We start from the raw sequence: 22671 nt of genomic DNA, 5'->3' as shown, positions 1-22671 counted from the left end.
GAAAATGAAAAGATTTGAGATTTCCCAGACTGCGAAAATATCATTCACTATTTTCTGTGAAATTCTTACCATCTATGGAAATAATTAGTCCTAGCTCTAAAACACAGTAATATAACTCAACTACCCTTACATTTAGATTCAATATTGTTAACTTAAGACATGCATTCAAAGATTTTAAACCATGCTGTTATTTCTGACACAATTATAATTAAAACAGGAGCGTGCGGAGCGATCGCTAAACCTTCGTCAATATTTTTACAGTCAAACAAGGGGCATAACTCAACAATTACTCAAAACCAGAGTTATAGGCCTTGCTGTTCATGTGGCTATTATCTCTGGCAACATGTGTACAAAGTTGCATTGAAATATCTTGAACAGAGGTTGAGATAAGGCGAAGATTAAACTTTCTTCGAAAATCAGACGAGCTTATAATGACCGTACTGACTCCATTTTAAATTTTAGTGGCATGCAACCATTGGTTAAAATCTTTTAATACTTCAGCCGTATTTCCAACTGTTAATTGGTGCTACACGCGTCTTTCTCTCAGAATATTCTACATCTACAGCCCCCAATATCACAAAAATACTTCAGACGTTTCTCAATTTCCATCTCAACTCATATTTTCCACAGAACAACATAGCAGGATTCAAAGTTAATTACGTCTACTTTTTAAGCTCATTCTATTATTTGTTACGTTAATAAACATCATTTTTAAATATTCCTTAAAGGGACAAGACACAAGATGGTCACTAAATCGGTAAATGCAATATTTCCACCAAACAAGCCTAGAATTGTCAATACACATATACACATGAGATATTTAATAAATTTGTGCTGTTTTGTGGTAAAATGGGTGAAAATTGAGAAACTGTTTATATATTTTAGTGATATAGAGTCCTGGAACCGTAAAAACATTTTCTGCTGCCATTATCGGTGTTATTTCTGTTTTTACTACCTACAAACTTGCCAATACATACCTAATGGCCTACAGAATTAAATTCAAAGTTTGAAAATGTGGCAATAAAATAACACCAGACTTCTTTATCTACCCTATACACATTCAGTAAACATTGAATACACAAGCCATCCATAAATCAACAATAAAAACCCTATATCTATGTCTAAATAAAATGAAAAAGGAAAAAAATTCTAGCTCAGCTTACTTAAAACGTTATGTTAAGCATGGAACTGCCTGAAAGCCGAAATACTCACAACGCTGGGTAAAAATGCTTAACATAATTTACTAGAAATTCTGCTAATAAGATGTATAAAGAATTAGTTATATTTTTTTCAAGCATTGTACAGTCACACTTATTTATATTTGTATGTGTAAGGTTAAAATCATTTTAAAACCGAATAAAGATGCAATATTCTTACAACATAGACCATGCAATTTGCTATAATACTGCTTATATGTATACATTTAACATGCATAATGGGAATGGTTTTACCGAAGGCAGCAAAGTAAATCTTTTGTATTCAAAACTATACTGATCATCTACTTCATCAACAAACAAGACATTTTAAATATGTCACTATAAGGCTTAATTCTGAGGGTTGCTGCCAATAAAATAAGCTGTAACCCAAGACATTTTTCTGGAATGATTAACTATTAAATTTATGAAAACATTGAAAGAAACCACAGTATAATGATGAATACAATAGATTAACCCCCTACTGCCCATCCACACTTCAAAAGCCTTGCAAAGCTAGCCTACCATTCTGCAGAGTGCCTAGACGAGTCTGCAAGCTCTCTAGCCGATTGATATAGTCGTCTGAATCACCTAGTGAGTCTCGGCCCTCGTCTGGTGTGAATCGCACCCGGCCAGATGAGAGGGCTCTACTTGGGGCGGGGATGCTCGCTGACGTTAGGATTTTCCTGGAAATGGTAAGGTACATTTATGTTACATGTTGAGGTGCCACTAATTTACTTCTTAATTGATGATGATGGTATTGGTGTTGGTGGTGGCGATGATGATGATGATGATGATGATGATGATGATGATGATGATGATTACAACAACAGCAATGATGATAATGTTGGTGATTATAATGATAGCAATGGTGACCATGTTGATTATGATGATTATAATGGTAAAGATGATACATTCATTGTTACAGGATGTATTCAGCAATATAGAATAATAATGTGATATAGGTTTAATGATATAAATGAAAAATATCAAGTTTAATTCTAAACTGTAGAATCACTGATATTTTTAAAGGTAAAACACTGTAAAATTAGTTAACAAATGCAAAATAGTTTTTCAATAGATCCTGATGTAAATTTCAGCATGAAGCCCAAGGGTCTTTCTTACAGAATACCTCAAAGTCAATTGAAGTTATAGTTATTGTCAAAAGGGGCAAAACTCATCGAAGATTGTTTTGTTTGTGTGATAAATGTATCTATTTCCAAAGCAAAAGATGTATAGATATTATCAGTTAAAACATAGTTTATTTGATTTTGCAAGCGAAACATTCAATTTGATTCGTAATGCTGACAGAATTTTTAACTGAAATTCTTTATCATACGATATTTTGTATTACGCTCTTTGAGAGATGGTCCGTCACGTAAGAATAAATAACGTAATGTTGCGTACCGTCTAGCACCGGATGAGGGTGAGGTATATTTGGTTGTGCTGCTGTAGTCTTTGGTGGGTGGGGTACATGGAACATTCGTCATAGAGAATGGCTGGTTGGACTGGTATGAGGACGATGAGTAACCGTCTACGTCAAACCTTGGGCTCAGGAAGCGACCTTGGTCTGAACTCAATGAACTTCCTGTTCAATGCAAGAGAAAATTATGCGATTTTATAATATAATCTCAAATCCTTGTTACAAATAATAAATTGTCCGCTTCCCATACTTAAGGTACTGGTTTCGATCCCCATCAAGGCAACTTTCTCACGGCCTCTCAAAATGGAAACAGGCTTAGGTTTCTACCCAGGAAACATACCCGAAGATGATTCAATAAGCTATCAACTTTCGTCAAAATCAAGATAAAAACCATTAGTGGTAACTTATCATAATATCAAGTCTATCAGACTGTTGAAATTTTAAAATTACATGCACAACAGTTATATTTTTCAAATAATCCTTTATAGTTATTATATGTTCTTTCAAATAACAACCTAACCATTTTATGCCACATGCATGGTGGTCATTCATACCACACCAAAACCCCTTCGAAGAGAGGGAAAATATGGGTGTGGAACATGTGCAAATGTGAACAACTAATGGGTCAGTTGAATATAAATAATTTTAGAGTAATTGATACTTTCTTTAACTGATCTCTTGCTGTTCTACCAGGAATTAAGTTTGTCCCGCAAGCAACTCGATGTGCAGGGAACAAGAGCTGATAAGCATCATAAGTGGGAAAATGGGGAATTAATATTTGAAAAACTAACCTGGGCCTCTGGCATGGTGGTGGTCACTGGTCCCATTATACTCCCTTGCTGGTGACGCCGTACGCGCTATGGCTGGTGATGCTGTTCTGGCAGGGGACATGTGACGGTATGCTGTATGGGTGGGAGGTGATGACGATGATCGGGCGTGACCAGGTGTAACACGAGAAGCATGCCCGTTACGGGGTGGAGAGTAACTACCCGCATTTGGCACATAACCTGAAACAGTTTTAAAAATTAGGTAAATCTTGTTAGTTATTACATCAATTTTTGCAATCAGTTTTTGTTAAAAAAAATGTTTTCTTAAGCATTTGTAAAAATGTAGGCCAAATCTCTTTTGCCAACATATTTTTTTCTAACTTGACAGAATTACAAATTTAATACTTATATTCAGGATGTGTATCACAAAACAAAGGTCAACACCTACCATTGGACTGGTCCACTGATCCCCCGACAACTTCAGAACCAACCCTCGTAGCTCTGCGCCACTTCTTCACTAAGAACCTCATCCTCTGTATTGCAATAACAACCCTGACTGCTCCCCTGAATTTAGTGAGTGGCCGGGCATTATCTCTCAGAGACGAACGTTGCCGGGAATCCACTGCACCCATGCGCGATAGTAGTGCCAGCGTCGTTTCTTCTGTATCCTGGAACCCCCCTAGCAACAACAACAAGTATTTCTTCTGGTAGACTAACGCTTTCCGGAAACTCTCCGCTCTTAAGAACTTTCCGTACAACCTCTGGATTTTGACTTTGTCGGTATCCTTGGTTTCGGTGTTTCCCGCGGCAACACGTCTCTCCCGTTCTACACGTAGGTCGGTTTGCAGCAACCCAATTTCACGTTCTGCAGAAGTGAGCGCCATCTGCAGGGAGAGTCGCTCCTTTGCCCAATCGGCTCTCTCAGACAAGATCTGGTGGTCGGAGACCTCATTGGTTCGCTGCATTGCCTGGTAAAAAGATCAATTGAAGAATTATTTTAAATCAATATTAGACTAAAATCATACTGTAACAAATGTTTCTGATAAAAAATTTAAACCATAAATTAGCAAAATAGTTTCAAATACAATTCTCAGATACTGTTTCTCATTTCAAAATTGGGAAATTTGTTAAATTCTGCAAATTTTGTATAATATAAACTTAAAATACTAATGTCTTGATTTTAACTCTTAAACTATAAACATGTACTTTCCTCTACATGGAAAAGTTACACAATTATGTAACATAAAAAGAATACAACAAAGCTAAGAAAATGGGTCTATCACTAATTATACTACTATACACAATAGTTATTACATAGGTTTTATAACGTATATGAAAATATATAAAATACCATGATGAAATGAAAAAAAATGCCACAATATCATTATTTCAGTGCATTTTATATTACCTCAGGTCTATTGACTATACTGATAACTATTAAAACAATTCAGGACCTTTTTGCATCTGTACCAAAGTAAGCACTTTTTATTTCAATGAGCAAAAATGATTGTGAGAACACAACTAAATAAAAGCAGCTTAAACTTAAAGCAACAACAGCATACCCGACTGACTATTCTGCTGCTTTTAAGTTTAAGAATTGCAAAAGTTTGGTGAAACATGCATGGATAACTGTAAAATTTGATTACATGCAAAACTTTAACCTGAATTTATAAGCCAAATACCGGTAATGAAGGGGATTTTTTTGCATTATATGCAAGACGGAGTTATCATACTTGATTGTATAAAGTTTCAATGCATTACATCGAGTAGTTCCTGAGTTAGTGACGTATATCTCAGCTTACATGTGAAACCTTAACCAGCATTTTTAAGTTGAATAATAAAAGGGCAAATTAAATATTTTATGCAAGATAGAGTTATCAAACTAAATTATTTAAGAAGGTTGGATGGTTGGAAGGCCCTGTATAAACCAAAGTGTCAAGTTGATGCCAGGTTGAGTAGTATATAGCTCTCCCTATTCTTAAAATATTTGAGCTAAAAATGATTTTTTTAGAGAAACTAAAGGCAAAACTACCATGTAAACTTAAGAACTGGGAAATTATACTTTTTAGAAGAGCCCCAATTCCTCCAATCCTATTTGGCATTAAATTTTTTAACAAGGCCAGCCATCTGAAATTCTGAATTAATTTGAGCAAGCCCTGCAAACATTTAACCACTGCAAGACTTTTGGGCTTGTGCTTTTTTCGACCACTGCTCCCTCATAAAAATGTTATAAATGATAAGCAAATGAAACAACAAACTTATACCAACCTGATATTTTGCATCCATCTGCCGATATCTCCATATCTCTTCTTCGAGCCTCGTCAGTGTGTTACGTAGCTCTGTTTTCTCCTCGCTGATCCTTGCAACGTAATTTGTCAACTCCTCGTTATGTCTCAAGACACGCTCGTTGACGGTTGACGAGGGGTGTGTCATGAACCCTCCTTCAAGTTCCTGGAGCTGTTTGACCTCGGAGAGGAGGTCGCGCAGTGAGCGCTGAAGCACGTTGTAGTCACTGGACTCGCCTGACCTCGATCCACTGTGTAGCAAGAATATAAAGTTTACAAAGAATCAAATACAAATTTGTTAACCTCTTCATCAAACTCAACACATGCAAGATTACAGTAGGGGCGTACATTAGCCTGATGACATATCAAGCTTAATAAACATCAAACTTATATCGGGAGGGTTTCAAAGTTTCGTAACATTTTCCTTAGTTTTTTTCAGCCACCCAAACCTGGATTGCATAACTGAGCCTTTTCTGACACACCAATTTTGAGGTAGTAATGGCTCTGACATATAAGACATTATATTTAATATTTTATCAATTAACTAAAAGTGGCGACAAGTTTAGAAAAGAAAAATCCCATACCTATGGCTGGCCATATTGAGCTGTTCGCGACAACGCAGTACCAGATAATGTAAACTCTGACACATGGACTCCAGTTGTGAGCGGTACACAGACATTTTCTCACGCTGCTCAGACGTATCAAGATCCATCGAGCTATCAATGCCTTCACCTCTTCGTGGGGACGTTTGGGCAGATACCTGAACACGTTTAAAGACACCTTCGGTAAAAATGTAAACCTTTTTAAGCGCAAAATAGACTACATTTTGAAAAGCTTTCCATGAAAAAAATGGACTCCTTTTTTTAAAGACTTACCATGAAAAGTGCTTACTTTTTTAAGGCTTACAATGACAAATGGACTACTTTTGAATGACTTACCATAGCAAAGGACTACTTTTTTAATGGCTTACAATGACAAATGGACTACTTTTAAAATGACTAACCATGGCAAATGGACTACTTTTTTTAATGGCTTACAATGACAAATGGACTACTTTTAAAATGACTTACCATGGCAAATGGACTACTTTTAAAATGACTTACCATGGCAAATGGACTACTTTTTGAAAGACTTACCATGGCAAATGGACTACTTTTTGAAATGACTTAACATGGCAAATGGACTACTTTTAAAATGACTTACCATGGCAAATGGACTACTTTTAAAATGACTTACCATGGCAAATGGGCTACTTTTTGAAAGACTTAGCATGGCAAATGGGCTACTTTTTGAAAGACTAAGCATGGCAAATGGGCTACTTTTTGAAAGACTTACCATGGCAAATGGGCTACTTTTTGAAAGACTTACCATGGCAAATGGGCTACTTTTTGGAAGACTTACCATGGCAAATGGACTACTTTTTGAAAGACTTACCATGGCAAATGGACTACTTTTTGAAAGATATACCATGGCAAATGCGCCAGTTTTTTAAAGGATTTCAACGGCAAATGGACTACCTTTTTAAAGGCTTAAAGTGGCAATTGGACTACTTTTATTAAACACTTACCATGTTGTCATGATGTGACTGATGTTCATCGACCTCCAGGCGCAGTTTCTCTAAATCTCGTACAGCACGAAGCTCATGTTCTTGGCTTGTTGCCAACTGATCTTCAAGACGTGATGCTTTCTTGGATAGGCGTTGAACTTCTAACTCTTGCTCACGCTAGAAAATAAAACAAAATTATAACATAAAAAAATTGATGTAATTACTTTCTGATATGAAACAAAATCCTTTTTTTCTCATCAGAAACAGATCTATCCTTTATCCCCACCAGAAACATATCTATCCATTTTCCTTGCCAGAAACATATCTATCCTTTTTCCCCACCAGAAACATATCTTTCCATTTTCCCCGCCAGAAACAGATCTATCCTTTTTCCCCATCAGAAACATATCTATCCATTTTTCCCGCCAGAAACAGATCTATCCCCTGCCAGAAACAGATCAATCCTTTTACCTTGCCAGAAACATATGTATCCTTTTTCCCCACCTGAAACATATCTATCCTTTTTCCCCACCAGAAACTTATCTATCCTTTTTCCCCGCAAGAAACTTATCTATCCTTTTTCCCCGCAAGAAACATATCTATCCTTTTTCCCCACCAGAAACTTATCCATCCTTTTTCCCGCCAGAAACATATCTATCCTTTTTCCCCACCAGAAACATATCTATCCATTTTCCCCGCCAGAAACAGATCTACAGTACTGTTAAGACCAAACTTTACACTCTTGTTCACTAGGAGTGCACTAGTAGTGAACAATTTGTGCACTAAGGATAAACTAATGTAGTCTGTAGTTTATTAGATAAGCCAGTATAGATTTTCCTGGTCCACTCAGATTGGCCTTACTATATTGATTTAATTTAACTGATAAGATCATTTCCTCTAGCAGATTAACTTGTGATAAAACATTTTAGTATACTGCATTTATTGATGACTTTATGATGATCATCATTTAATGGGCCAGTAACTAAAGACAATGGGTTTCTACCCAGCATTTACTGGTCATATTTGTCAACTTTTTAATTCTAATGTAGGTGAAATAAGAATAAAACATTTCTTAAATAAATCCAATAAATATTCTTTGTAAGTCAATATTTGAAAATAGGGGTGTTATCAATATAATTGTGCTACTATTGTAACATCCAAACATTTGTTTTGGTAATTCAGACATTTAATTAAAGTCAATTAGTGATTACAAAGTAATAATTCTGAATCCTTAGTAAATATTTAGTGAACAGCACTATTATATATTCAAACATTGAATGCAAAACCAATGCTTATGATAAAAAAGGTAATTGTAATTTAAAAGTAGAAGAAAAAATGCATGCAGTGTTGAAAAAAAATACCTTGCCTTAATTAGATTTAAAAATAGAAGCTCAGGCTATTTCTTCAGAAACAGATTTTTCATATATGCATTACATTATAACTTCATCAAAAAGTTTATAAATCCTAATCTAGATGATATTGCAATTGTCTGTAACTTTCCTGTATAGATGTTACGTAACTATATTCACGATTAATTTCATTACTTTTCATAAATAAACATCTTAAAAGCCTAGTTTGAGCATTTGATACTGAATGTATCTATTTATCTTTATCTATAAAAAGAGCACTAACGGGAATTATCCTACCAAATGGCCCACTAACCAGGCATTAATTTTGAATGTTTAGAAAATGATAAAATGCTTATTCATACTTTTGTAATGAGATTACCCATTGTAACAATGTTAGCCCCAATAGGTCGGGACAATAAACAATACACAGGAAGTATCAGGGACCCTGCTGTGATACTTAAAAATGACAAAAAAATCCTATGCATCCAACCATTAACCAGGCATTACAATGAATATGAGTTCTATTAAACTTACTATTTGATGTTAAAATACATGTTTTGCATGGTTAAAATTAAATATCTCTACTCTTAACAATTTGATTAACAAATGATGAAAAGTGTCCTAAAGAAATAGTTTTTTTTTAATTTATAATGCAATTGCAAAATATAATTAATAAATATAAACTATTTTCCATCTTTTATAAATAACATATGTTGTTAACATCTCTTCTCTAAAACCAAATTTGTAAGAAAATATTGAGTTGCCTAGTTTTAAGAAGATTGTCATGTTAATTCTCTGCTGTATATCCCTTGTTTATTACACTAGTGTCATTGCAGGGGCCAATTTCCTGTGTATTTGTTTATTGGCTTGGGGCCATTTGGAGGTGACACCATTTAGAGTAGAATATAGCATTGTCCTATTAATACACAACCAATTCTTGCATTAACAATATGTGCATAGCCAATGTATTAATTTGACTGATGAGAAGTAAATAATAAACAAATAAAGTAACATTACATTTATGTTGTAGGATATAAATCATATAAATGGGATATTATTAATAATAAATAACATTACTCTTATTCTTACTCTAAAGCATTGTTATAATGCTTTTAATATGATTTAAAAAGTTATCAAAATGAAACGGTAAGTCAAACACTGACAGATCTGAGATTTAAAAGACAGCAGGAGGCAATAAAGATAAAGATCAATACACAGAATTGTGTACTATGGGGGGGGGGGTGCTTAAAGAAGGCTAAGTGTAGACTTCAATGGATAGTATTTCATTTAATAATGAAGCAGCAGAACCAATTATACAAAACTTCTAAAATATATGTTTATCTATTATGTGTTTCAAATTAGAAATGCAATCAATAAATCTGGGTACAATTTAGAAAATGTACTATAATAATTAATGTTGTACTTATTTGATAATGATTGCTGTTAGGCTGTCACCTTAAATCACAATACATTTGTTAAACAAAAATAAACATAAAATTATAAGTTTTAGAATAGATGGAAGAAAATCTTGTTTTTATAACCTTTGAATGAATCAACAATGGCACAACAATTCCACAATTTGAGCTTGGAACAATAAGGTATGAACCTTGAGGATTACCTATTTTAAATAACGAACAACTTCATTATATCCTTGTAAAATGTATTGTTATTGTTAAAATAAAGGCTTATGAATTCATTTCATCATTATGTTCAATAAGTGTTTGAAGATGAAACCCTTTAACCCAGAACCAAAGTTATATCATTATACCTATCAATTAATATCAAAATAATGCAATGCATATTAATAAAGAAAACAAAAAACATTTAAATATCTTTGTTTGACAATTTCCTTTTTACAAAACATCAGTTTTTTAATTCAATAAATCTATATCATTTACATGAAAGATCCAAATGGATTATAAGTATTCTCTATAAATTAATTAACATTAAAACATCTGTTTAAACTACACCCATCATTCTAAGTTTCACTGTAAAGATAGCCTTTATTATAGACTGAATAAACCTTATCTGGTCAGCCCCTTGTCTGCATTTAGTCTTTCCCTAGTCTTCCCCTTGTCTTACCCTAGTGCACTACGAAGTGCACTGATGGTGAACTGATAGTGAACAAGAAGTTCACTAACTGTCAAGTTTGGTCTTAACAGTACTGTATCCCCCCCCCCCCCCGCCAGAAACATAAATTATCTATCCATTTCCCCCCGCCAGAAACAGATCTATCTTTTTTCCACGCCAGAAACATATCTATCCTTTTTTTAAGAAACACATCTGACTATGACTTAAATGGTAACACCCAAGCAGTCTTAATTTAAGAAACACATCTGACTATGACTTAAATGGTAACACAGAAGCAGTCTTAATTAAGAAGTCTGCCACTTGATCCAGATGATTTGTTCTTTCCAAAGCAATGGTTTTAACTGATTTCAATACAGCTGTTAAAATAGCAACATAATTACCTTTGTGATCATATTCCTTGCCCTAAGCATTAAACCAAGAAAAAAAGCTAGTGTTTCTGATGGAGTTTAAACCAAAAAAGGAATAACACAAAAAAATATCATTTAGAAGTCCTGCATCTTACAAACTAAGTTGGTTATGAATTACTGAAGAGTGTTCAAAGAATGTTTGTTATGATTTGGGAGTTAAATCTAATTACCAGTTTGATCCTTGACTCTTCACGATCTCTGTCCACCTCGCGTGCAGATTGTCTTCCCTGAAGCCTCTCCTCCTCCCGCCGATGTTCCCTCTCAGATTCCCGAGTCCGAACAGTCCGCACCTCCTCTGTGAGGGCGTCACGTTCACCCTTCATACGGGCGTACAGGTCACGCTCCTTTTGTAAACTGTTGATTGCTTCCAGACGCTCAAACTGGAAAATGTTGGTTATACATGAGGTATTTTAATATTTTAAAACTATTTTCTTTCTTATGCATCAAAACAAATGATTAAAATAATTATATCAAATCCCTTCTAATATTTCCAATTCACTTATTACATAAAAACACATGGGATATCAATTTCAATAAATACCTTCATCTTTCATTGAAAGATCGATAAAAATGCTTTTGGTGAAAGTTCCATTGAATGATTTTCAATGAAAACTATTTATAAAGACATATTTAAAAATATATATATAAACATGAGTGTTAAAAATTACATCAACATTATCAAAAATTTTAATTTCAGATTTAAGTAGTGGTTGTATTTAAAAACATAATGCAAAATTGTTTTAAATATCACAATATTCATTTTATAATAACACGTTCTGGATGAAACCTTTGAAATACAGTATACATGGTCGTTCTCACCTGAACTTTGTCCAGCTCATGTTTTATTTCTTCATTCAGCTGCCGTTCCTGACCAAGATGTTCCTTCAACATCCGTCTCTCTCCCTCCACATCTTCTCGAGCCCGTGTTTCCCGTGCGAGGGCGGCACGTGTGTTCTCCATACTCGCTCGCTCCGCCTCCAACTGAAGTGTCACCTCAGATACGGACACGCGATCTCTGCCAGCCTCGCGTTCTGAATCCAAGCTCTGTTGCAGCTGTTGGATGAGGGCTCTCTCACGCTCCAATGCCCTGTAAAGAAACGTTAAGTAAGCAACCATTTTTATTTTCTGAGCTTCGTAATGACCCACAATCCCTTTACACTTGAAGCTCTAAGGCCCTAGAAGAAATTTTAAAAGCATACTTGCTTTTTTTTCTCCTAAAACAATTCAAATTTTGTTTTCACAGCAGCATTAAAACAAGAAGTTGAATATTAATGGATTAAACAACAAATGTTTATTAATATATTTATTTGAATGGTGAAATGTTAAACAAAATCAATGCAATCATACATAAAATGTTTAATCTATAATTATATATTTCACTCCTCCATCAAGCATTTCATACCTGGCAGTATCAGCCTGTCGCTGTTCTTCGTTGATTAGAGCCTGCTGCAGCCTGTTGACCTTGGCTGAGAGCTCAGCCTCAACGGCATGCTGGTGTCGCCGCGTCATGTCCACTTCCTGTTGCAGGTTGCCCACGGTAACAGCATCAATCTCATGCTGGGATTCGGCGGCACATCGACGGTCTCGCTCCTCCTGGAGTTCTGACCTCAACTCCTGGTGTGGACAATACATGATGTTTTGAATCATTGAATGAAAAAAATCTTCAAAAACTATTGAAGACTTTTATAATCAAAAACAAATTTGTGAGGTTTTACAATTACTATGTACCATCAAGTCATGATCTCCTTGGTAATTTTTGTATGTTTGGTTATCAGACACTATTTTTGCATTGATTCACCCTCCCATGCCCCGGGGGTCAGTCAGCCCCTGTTGTTCCGACTTTCAGAAGGTGAAGCCAAACAGGACCTTTACTCATCAAACAATACATAAAATCATACACCTACCTCAATTGCCCGGGGATCAGCCAGCCCCTGTTGTTTTAGGGCCTCCAACTCGGACTGTACCCGCCATAACGTCTGGCGCTCGGAGTCCAGAAGGTCCGATAGGTTCAGGGACTTGGATTTCTCTTCTTCCAGGGCATTTCTGTAATAAATAACTTAGGTAATTCGATGCATAAAAAAGCTTGCAAGTGTTTTGAGCCATTCACAATAATGGTAAATTTTGATTCATGGTGACCCCATATAACTTTGGTATCAGTTGAAAGGGTATTTCTCACTTGTATTATTATCAACGATAAATGACTGAGGATACATTACTGATAAAAAAAAAATGTAGCGCAATTTTGCAATATTTTTCAGAATATGTTTTACAATCATGTTCTTTCTCTTCTACTTAATCTGTTTCAAATGATATCAACGAAATATGAAGTCACTAGGCATCGAAATTCACATTATTGTACACAAGATACCTTAAAGGGGCTAGACACCAGATGGGCCAAAATCGGCAAACATGTTATTTCCACAAAACAAGCCTAGAATTGTCAGCACAAGCTAGTATGAAGCTGATAATATATCATTTTACATGATTATAAGAATATTTTGTCGCTATCTCAGATGAGGTATCCTGTCACGTTATTAGTACAGATACATATACCCAAACTATTTTTATATTTACTGGAATTTAGGTCGTCGACAAATCCAGTAAATTTTGAATTGGAGAAATACACAAAATTGCCAAAGATACATGTGTCTTAAACTAATGATGTCATGCAATGTGTTGTACACAATGATATCAATTTTATGTAAGTTTTTGACAAATTTCTTTTTTTTCTTACAATGGCATCATTTGTTGTCTAGTCCCTATAAAAACGATTCTGTCATGTCTATATATGGTCACTGGTTATCATTGGTCACCAGCAGCCAATAGAATTAAATTGGTTAATTCTTTGGATTGGTCAAAGTTAGCCAAAGCGATTATTGATTGGTCACTATTTTTCAAATTATGACTATCAACCAATCAAATCATTCAAACATGCATACTAGCCTAATAATAACCAGTAGACAAAATATCATCGTTTTTACAATTGACTGATGGATGATATTAAATTATATTTTCAGTTTGTTCACTTTTTGCGGGAAACCATCAGTTCTCCATAACGTTCTGTTTAACTGTAATGCACCAGTCAATTGTAACCACGGCCCCTGCAGGTCCGGGGAACCACCGCATTCACCCGGCACTGCGGGGCCACCTGAAAGGTAAAAACACAGCCCATTTCCCCGGCTATCCCCGGTATACCCCCGGACCTGGGGGGACCCTGGTTACAATTGACTGGTGCATTAGTGAGCTTTGTAATATTCTAACTTAACAACCTAGGTTCTAAATCAATTTTATTGTTCATAACAATTTAAAACAATTATGTAGGTCAGTTTTTAGGACAATCAGTTCATGATTTTTTTATATTGTTCCAACATACCCATTACAAGAAATAAAGATTTGCAATGATAAAAAAGATTAAACATACTTATTACAAACCTACTTAAGATGTTTTTAATCCATCAAGATTATAATGCAAGTATAATCCATGACAAAACAACAGCAATTAGCAACACCCTTCATAGGCACATACTTGGACCAGAACCCAGTTTAACACTTTAATGTACTTAATTCGTTAATAGATTAATCCCCCTGAATTTACAAAACATACTGGAAACAATTGACTATTCCTTTCTGAACTATTTGCAACATTTTAGATTTGAATGAGCCGATTTTGCGTAAATGTCTGGAAACCAGTGATATAAGATTGCTGACAAAAAATCAGATCGCAGTTTTTCATATTTACGTTCAAAAACTAATGTTTTATGCAGATAAACTTAATTTTCTTAAAGTGTTAGTAATGCTTTTAGTCATATAACATCATTTTTCGACTGTAATTATGAATAACTGCCATCTGATTTTTTGTCAGCTGAGTCTAATATCCAGATATTCACAAACAAATTGACAAATTTCAAGACAAAAAATAAAAGTTGTCAAAACAGTCAATCTGTGAGAGTGCAGCTTAAAGGGTTAAACAAACTTGCAAAACTTAGCCTAGAATTAGCCACTACCTTTCCACAGCATTCTGAAACTGCAGAAGCCTACACTTTCCCTCATAAATATTTGCCGTACACGCAAAGTATATTTCCGTAGAGTCCTGTAACTCCCCATCCGATGATGTTTCCCCAGTTACCCCGTCCCCATTTTCCCGTGGTTCGTGCTCACAGATACAGTTTATATAGTCACATTCCTCGCAACGCGGCTGTTCAGTAACTTCCTCCGAACTCATTGTGCAATCTTGCGATATTCCTAGAGTCATGAGCGATTCTGTGGTTCATAGTTTTCCCACACTTCTTGTTCTTGTCACCCCAAGCATCTGTACTCAAAAATCTCTTTCTAAATTCCTATCAAACTTAATTTTCAAACATGCCATGACAGTGGCATTGTACATCTTTGTTTCTGTCCTACATTCTACCTTTCCTAATCTTACAACATGCTCAGAATTAACAACTATATTATCCTTTTTTGTTCAAACTTCTGTCTCTAAATTAAAATAGCACACCAGTGATACAGGTCATTCTTTTTTCTTGGGGCAAGGGTAAAAAAAAAAATCCCAAGTTTTCCCGCTTAATAATTCATATACTCACAAATTAAATGCTACTTTATTGTCAAGGAGTATTTTATATTCTGGATCAATACCTAATCACTCTGTGCTTCTCTAATTATGAACAATTACTTTAGACCTAAATCTCCATTTGTAATGCTTGACTCAGTTAAATTACGCTTTTAGTCCAATTCAGTCCTAAAAGATGCAAGTCACATACACTAATTTGAACCATATTTTACTGCAAACATAAGATATTTCCGCATTTTACAAACACACCACCATTTTCTATTATTTCCAACAAAAGCATTAAGGATGACACTTATACAAGTTACCACAAAACAAAACGCTCTTAAGAACAAAACTTTAATGACATAGGGCCAAATATTACTGTTGCCAATTTTTTGGCTAAATCACAGATCAGCACATTATGGAATGGAATAATAATCTTTTCAGCGCTAATTCATCGAGAAATATTTAAATCTCTTCAGCAGACATGACTGTCAGCCTGCCAAATTCCTGAGCATAGTTGAGTTAAGCTGTTAAAGCGGTCAAAGTGTAATACAATTAACTCCCAGTTTTTCTTTATCTTGATTAGGCTATTGAGGACATTCCCGGTTTTTCTTTATCTAGATTAGGCCATTGAGGACATCTATGTGCATTGTCTTTTGTTTTTTGCAAACAGCTCAAAGTGTCCTTGTAAGTATTTATTGTTCGAAAAATGTCATAATTAGAAGATATAATTGTTCTTTTTTAATAGGATATGTACTTTTTCAAAAGGGTTTAACTTGACCAACATTTGAAAAAAACTAAATATTTATAATTACATTGCTGAATATATGTCGGACGCATATCACACCTCCAACATGAATAACGCAATGCCATTGGTCCAAGACTGATCACGCGGTGACCCAATATTTGGTCACTAATCTTTATATCGAATCAAAATTAAGTATTTTTTCTGATTCTGATGAATATTTTAATGAAACATATTTTATCGATTTAAACAGGTTGTTGACGTGCTATATATGTTACGGGAATAATACATGACCCGATATGGGATATACCGGGCAAAGCAAACCATATTCAGATTCGAGCTCTCACCTGATATGGTTTCCATTGCCCCTTTTATACCATATCAGGTCACCTTTTAACCCCTAACTTATAATATATGTGCGTATCATCATTTTGGAAAACTGACAGAAAATGATACAAAATTTCTTTACTGGTAACTCAGGTCTACCTACACCCATGATACAAATAAAAAATATAACACCCCTTAACAACATGAATAACACAATGCCATTGGTCCAGGACAGGTCATGCTGTGACCGCATATTTTCCAATACAGGGTCATAATTCTAATCTTTATATCATGCCTAAATAGATATTTCCGATTAGGATGAATAAATGAAACATTTCCCAGGTAAGGCTGGGGATATTGATAAATGTAAACTGGTTGTTGTTGTAATATAAACATTACAGGGTGCTCTGTATATTCCATATCAGGTCACATACTAACACGGTTATTTACAATACCTAACCACTTTGGATTTAATATTAATAAAGGATTAGATACTAATCAATCAATTCACATTGATACATCAGGTTTTCATTTTTAAATCTTTAAAAAAAAACAGCAATCAACCACCACCAAATATCCAAACTGCAAAGTATCAAAACAAACTTTTTTAAGATTTCTGGCAAAAACAAATAACAACCAGAAAAGTAACTGCAATTTGCTGATTCTGGCAATCAAGAAAAGCAAGTGCTGATATGTACAGCCAGATGAAATACCATGCCTTAAGTAATGTCAATACAGTTTTATTTGAAACCATCTTACTTTCTACATTTTTTACATTTGAAGCAATGTTGAGAATATTTAACTTGTTTGCATTTTTAATTACTAAACTTGGTATTTCATAAGCAAAATTGAATATGACATACATGTACATAATACATATGGCAGTGACATGATTATAACATGTGATATTATACCGTTAACCCAAGTTTGTGAATTATATTTTTTGGTTATGAATACGAACTGTGTAAAGGTAGAATAATTACATTAGCAACCTGTGTTTGCAGATGCTATAGAATTATCTTCCTTTTTTTTTAATAAATGACATGTGATGATATATTTACTTGTACATGTATAATGTCCGACTCCCAGTCAAAGCGCAAAAACTAACTTCATCGGTACCCTAAGGATATATATTTGAAATGTATATTCTAAAAAAGTTTCTTTTCTTTTTTGTAAATATGCAGTTATTTTTTTCCTCTTTCTTTTCAAGATGGTGGACAAAATTGCCGCCATTTTTTTCTATAGAATTGGGAGCCGTACATTTAAATTATTATTCATTATTTACAGAGTAACAGGGATGACAATATTTTAAAATTTTAGACTGGTACAAGAGTATGATAGGTGAAAACAATGAAGAATGCTTGGCAGCTTTAAGCCAGTCAAACTTACACCAATGAATTCCACATAAGCCTGTGTGGGTGGGGAAAGCAAAACATCTAAAAATCTAGAAAATCTAAATAACTTACACCAAACTATTGAAAACATTTTTTACATATGTATCTATATATTGTGCAACTAAAATAGTTACTAAGCTAATATTATGGCAAATCATAATTTGTCACATTAAGACATTAAACATTATTGTATGCCTTCCTCAATGACCTTAGAGGAACTTGTTCACGTTTCCACGGACAGACACAGAATTTTTTTTGTGTGAAATAAGAACGAAATGTTTGATACGTCGATAAAAAAATTATCACTTGATCAGATCAGAGCACCTTGTTTATAATATCTTTAAAAATGTGATGGAAAATGCTCTTCTCTGCCAAAAAGCATATGTATATATATATATATATATAATTTAAATGAAATTATGTTTGTCTCGTAAGTAAAATAAGTCAATTTCAAAAAAGTTAAAACAAATAATTGACAACATAAATTCTCTAAGTAGGTGCCTTTAATAATATCAAAGAATGTTAAACAAATCTAGAACCAACTTTCTGAAAAATACATAACTATTTTTTTTATTTTATAAAACATGAAATGATTCACAAGCTTTGATTCAAAATAATCATTTAAAAATTACCTTAAAAGTCTCGTTCTGTACCTAATTATCGTTTTAATTTTCCTTAAATCCTTGAAAAAAGGCATTGCCTCAAAAACACAATTTGAAACTATTTAGTATTATCCAACAGATAGAATCCACTCAATCCAAGAAACCATCAAGGCTGATTAATTATTGAGAGCAGATGGATATTTGAATACTTTAGGAGTTCCCAGCATCAAATTTATTCACTCTACAGTTATTCAGGAAATCCATCTGAGGATCTGTATGAATTATATATGCACTAAGATAAAAACTCTGTTGTTTTAAAAAGAAAAAAATGCCAAATAAATATTTCAAGATGACAATTTTCAGACATTTGGAAATAATATCGAAAACATTGTATGAAAAGTTTCTCTTTTTAAAGGGACCCTTTCATGCATAGGTGTTCATGTCCACACAATTCTGTTCAAATGCAAGTTCCTATTTGGTGTTTGACACATTTTGCAATATATACATTTTAAAATGCAATGCCTTTTTTCAATTCAAATCACATAGGAAAATATCTGTACTGAACACTGTAAACTACATGTATGTATGTGAAAAGATAAAAAAAAGACACATCAGGTAATGTTCTTGATTAATAGAAGCTTTAATATAATCTTTAGACTAACTAAGCACAAACTGCCTCGTGTAACTTACGTGATGGAGACATATCGACTCTGTTCACGTTCCAGTCCCTCCCGCAGTTTCGCGACTTGACCCTGCAGAGTCGAGGCAGCCGTCTGAAGGTCAAGATTGGTAACCTTCTCACGAGAGAGCTGACCGGAGAGGTCAGACGTGTTATGCCGCTCCGTGTCCAAGCTCGTACGCAGGTCTTCTTGAAGAACCTTCTCCTGTTGGATCTTGAACTCGAGAAGCTGCACTGTAATACATACACAAGGGAGAAGTATTAATATATGGGTTATTGGTAGTAGGAAATGTGCGGAAAAATTGTCCAATCAGAGGAAGAATAAAATATGCAATGGGATTATTATGTACACAAAAATAATTGATATGTGCAAAATTGAATTAAATACCAATTAAGTTTCAATTGTATGTGTCATGTGAAGAATCTAAATCAAACTGCAATGTTTTGTAAAAATTGGAAAATGATAATTTTATTTCCTTTGCAAAGCGTCCATGGCTAAAAACATTAAAATGATAGTATATACATAAAATTCTACGAATCACATTTTTATGAAACAGTATCAATAGAACAAAATTATCATCATCAATCGCTAGTCAAAAGATTTAACAGTTTAAAATTACGGTAGTGCCAGATGACATGGTGTTCAAGATCGCGCGTCATGACAACATTTCCCCCGGTGATGTCTTTAACAACTTGCGTCAATGAATCAGAATCCCCACTCGGCATTTTGAGTGCCGAACTCAAAACTTTATTTCCTAATAATTCATTTTACAAATTAAATTTATTCTCTTAAAATTTTATTCATTTAAAGTAAATCCTTCATTTTAATTATAAAATGAATATTTCATCCCAAAGTCTTGTTTTCAAGAATTGCTATTTAATCATCACATTAGCCTCCACTTTCCTTTAGTAGTCTAAAGCAATTTCCTCCACATTTTTGCTGGGTAGCTTCTAAATGAATTTTTTATTCACCAAATTGTTATTTCATCTACTAAGTAACATGGCTTTCTTATCAAGCACTTAACAATTCCTAAGCAAGTTCTATTTGCTTTATCATCTTCATTTTTTTCACTTTAAATCCTCTGTTTATGAAATATCAATTATTAACACCTAATTAGCTGTAAAAATACAAATTATATACTCTAATTTTGTACTTTTTTAAACTAATTTTGAAAAAAAATTATTTAACAGAAAAAAAAGACACAAATTAAAACGGAAGGAAACATGGTATCATATTGATTGCTAACAGCTTGTGATCTAAGATTTGAAGCAGAAAAATGCTAAACTTAACTTTGTCAAAACATTTGAAAGATTTGCTTACAAGATTAGTTGAGCATGAAAAAGATCGCAATAAATCTACGATCAACATCGCTGACAATAGGTTCAACTTGTCAATACATAAAACAAACAGTCACCGACTCCGTTTTCCGAATTTTCCATATACCAGGCCTAATGAAGATTCAATAATAGTTGATAAACTGATCCCAAAATCAATTTAGTGAGAGAAAAAATTGTTACTTCAAACGATTAAGAAGATATAAGTCATTTGTGTAGAATTTTTAATATATTCTATTTGAAAGAGTGTTGTTTAAATATAGGCCAATATATGTATCAAATATTAGCACAGATAAAACTTTCATACAGTTATTAGGAAATATTCGAGACAGTTAATTTTCTCTTCTGGGGTATAATACTTTGTTATCAATTAATTATAATCTAACGTGAAAATATGGAATAAAACCACAAAGTGATTATTAATTATGATACATTTAACATATTAAACATTCATATTTCAGATTAACTAGAATTCTACTACATGTCTGTGTGTCTGTCCGGAAGGCGAATAACATTTCTAGTAAAGGTCACTTATAATGACCTTGACTTCTGACCTACAGACCCCCTTATGAATAGGGGACCATCAACAATATGCATACCAAGTTTGGAGAACAATTAACTAAGTTGATTGGAAACGAAAGTTGACACGAAGACATGAATGACAACACTAAACAAAGAAATCCCTAATATGACAGCCATGCTTCGGATTCGACCAAACATTTTAAAGAGTTAAAAACATTTTAAAGGTTCAATTTTGCTAACACTTTCTTTTAATACACATATAATACACATATAAAACACATATAATACACATATAAAACAAATTTGTTTCCTTAACACAAATACCCAAACATCATAGCCTGCTATCTGTATACCCACAACTGCCTAAACATAAATTTTATGACAAAAACACCAACCACAAAGTTAGACTGTGCTACAAAACACCACAAAAATGTTGAAATTTCAACCCCATACCTATCTTCACTTAGTGTTTGAGCTACCATAAATAATGAATTAACTATGGGCCGATTGTTCAGAACTTCATTGTTAACATCATCGTTGTTAACTTTCAAATCTTTACTTTTCTGTGAAGTTCCAGAACACACTTGAGATCTACAACACTTTTTACCATTCTTGATGCAAATTTTTTCAGCTCTTGTATTGTTCAAGAATATCAGCACATTATAATAAAAGATTTCACTTTTAAAATTGAACAATGATGCAGAAATAACCACATTGTTCACTTCGCAGTTCAAAACAATCAGCCACCTGAATGTAAATTTTTCCCTTTTTTCCCGCTACATTTCTATTCGTCAAAACAATCGACCCACTGAATGTTAATTAAACCCTTTTTATCTCCTATATTTCTATTTGTCATTTATTCTATCTATTCAACCGATTCAACTGTTAAACTTTTCACACCAATGGCCTATCTAGTAATTTCAAAAACCCTGATACTGTACAAATTGTCTCGAAAAAAATGTCTAAGCTATTAAGCGAAAACGTTCGCAAAAACAGTTTACCCTACCCATTCGTAATATAGGCAGAGGCTCTGCTAATCCTGTTTGATAGAAAGAGTTCAATGGTTTGAATCATTCACTACCATATTTCATTTCAACAACAAAGTCATTCATTACAGAAAAATGTTCACAGCAGTGAGAACAGTTGCTATTCTTTTTAACTACAAAGTGAAACAATTTCCTGCCTCTGAATACTCTTCAACATAGCAAATAGAGGTGGGGTGCACAATTCCCTGCCCCTGAATACTCTTCAAAATATCAAACAGAGGTGTGGTGCACAATTCCCTGCCTCTGAATACTCTTCAACATATCAAATAGAGGTGGGGTGCACAATTCCCTGCCCCAAAATACTCTTCATTATATCAAATAGAGGTGGGGTGCACAATTCCCTGCCCCCAAATACTCTTCATCATGTCAAATAGAGCTGGGGTGCACAATTCCCTGCCCCCAAATACTCTT

General features: G+C 34.0%; 1 protein-coding gene across 4 annotated transcripts in view; it reads right to left on the bottom strand.

Annotated features, from left to right (window-relative positions):
• The window catches only part of LOC128229687 (A-kinase anchor protein 9-like), a 152671-nt gene that overhangs the window by 3420 nt on the left and 126580 nt on the right, over positions 1-22671 (bottom strand). For all 4 annotated transcript variants that reach the window (XM_052941479.1, XM_052941487.1, XM_052941496.1 and 1 more), the window contains 14 exons: positions 19369-19591; positions 18072-18092; positions 12966-13104; positions 12464-12675; positions 11881-12148; positions 11232-11441; positions 7236-7391; positions 6253-6428; positions 5652-5919; positions 3832-4351; positions 3408-3623; positions 2601-2781; positions 1719-1879; positions 70-96 (listed from right to left, as the gene is read on the bottom strand). In XM_052941479.1, coding sequence (XP_052797439.1) covers positions 70-96; positions 1719-1879; positions 2601-2781; positions 3408-3623; positions 3832-4351; positions 5652-5919; positions 6253-6428; positions 7236-7391; positions 11232-11441; positions 11881-12148; positions 12464-12675; positions 12966-13104; positions 18072-18092; positions 19369-19591 — 2778 coding nt within the window. The remainder of the gene's footprint in view (positions 1-69; positions 97-1718; positions 1880-2600; positions 2782-3407; positions 3624-3831; positions 4352-5651; positions 5920-6252; positions 6429-7235; positions 7392-11231; positions 11442-11880; positions 12149-12463; positions 12676-12965; positions 13105-18071; positions 18093-19368; positions 19592-22671) is intronic.

The sequence above is a fragment of the Mya arenaria genome, chromosome 1 (genome assembly GCF_026914265.1).
Source record: "Mya arenaria isolate MELC-2E11 chromosome 1, ASM2691426v1".
Classification (NCBI taxonomy): Eukaryota; Metazoa; Mollusca; class Bivalvia; order Myida; family Myidae; genus Mya; species Mya arenaria.
Note: the sequence above shows the minus strand (reverse complement) of the source record. Positions and strands in the feature narration are given on the sequence as shown.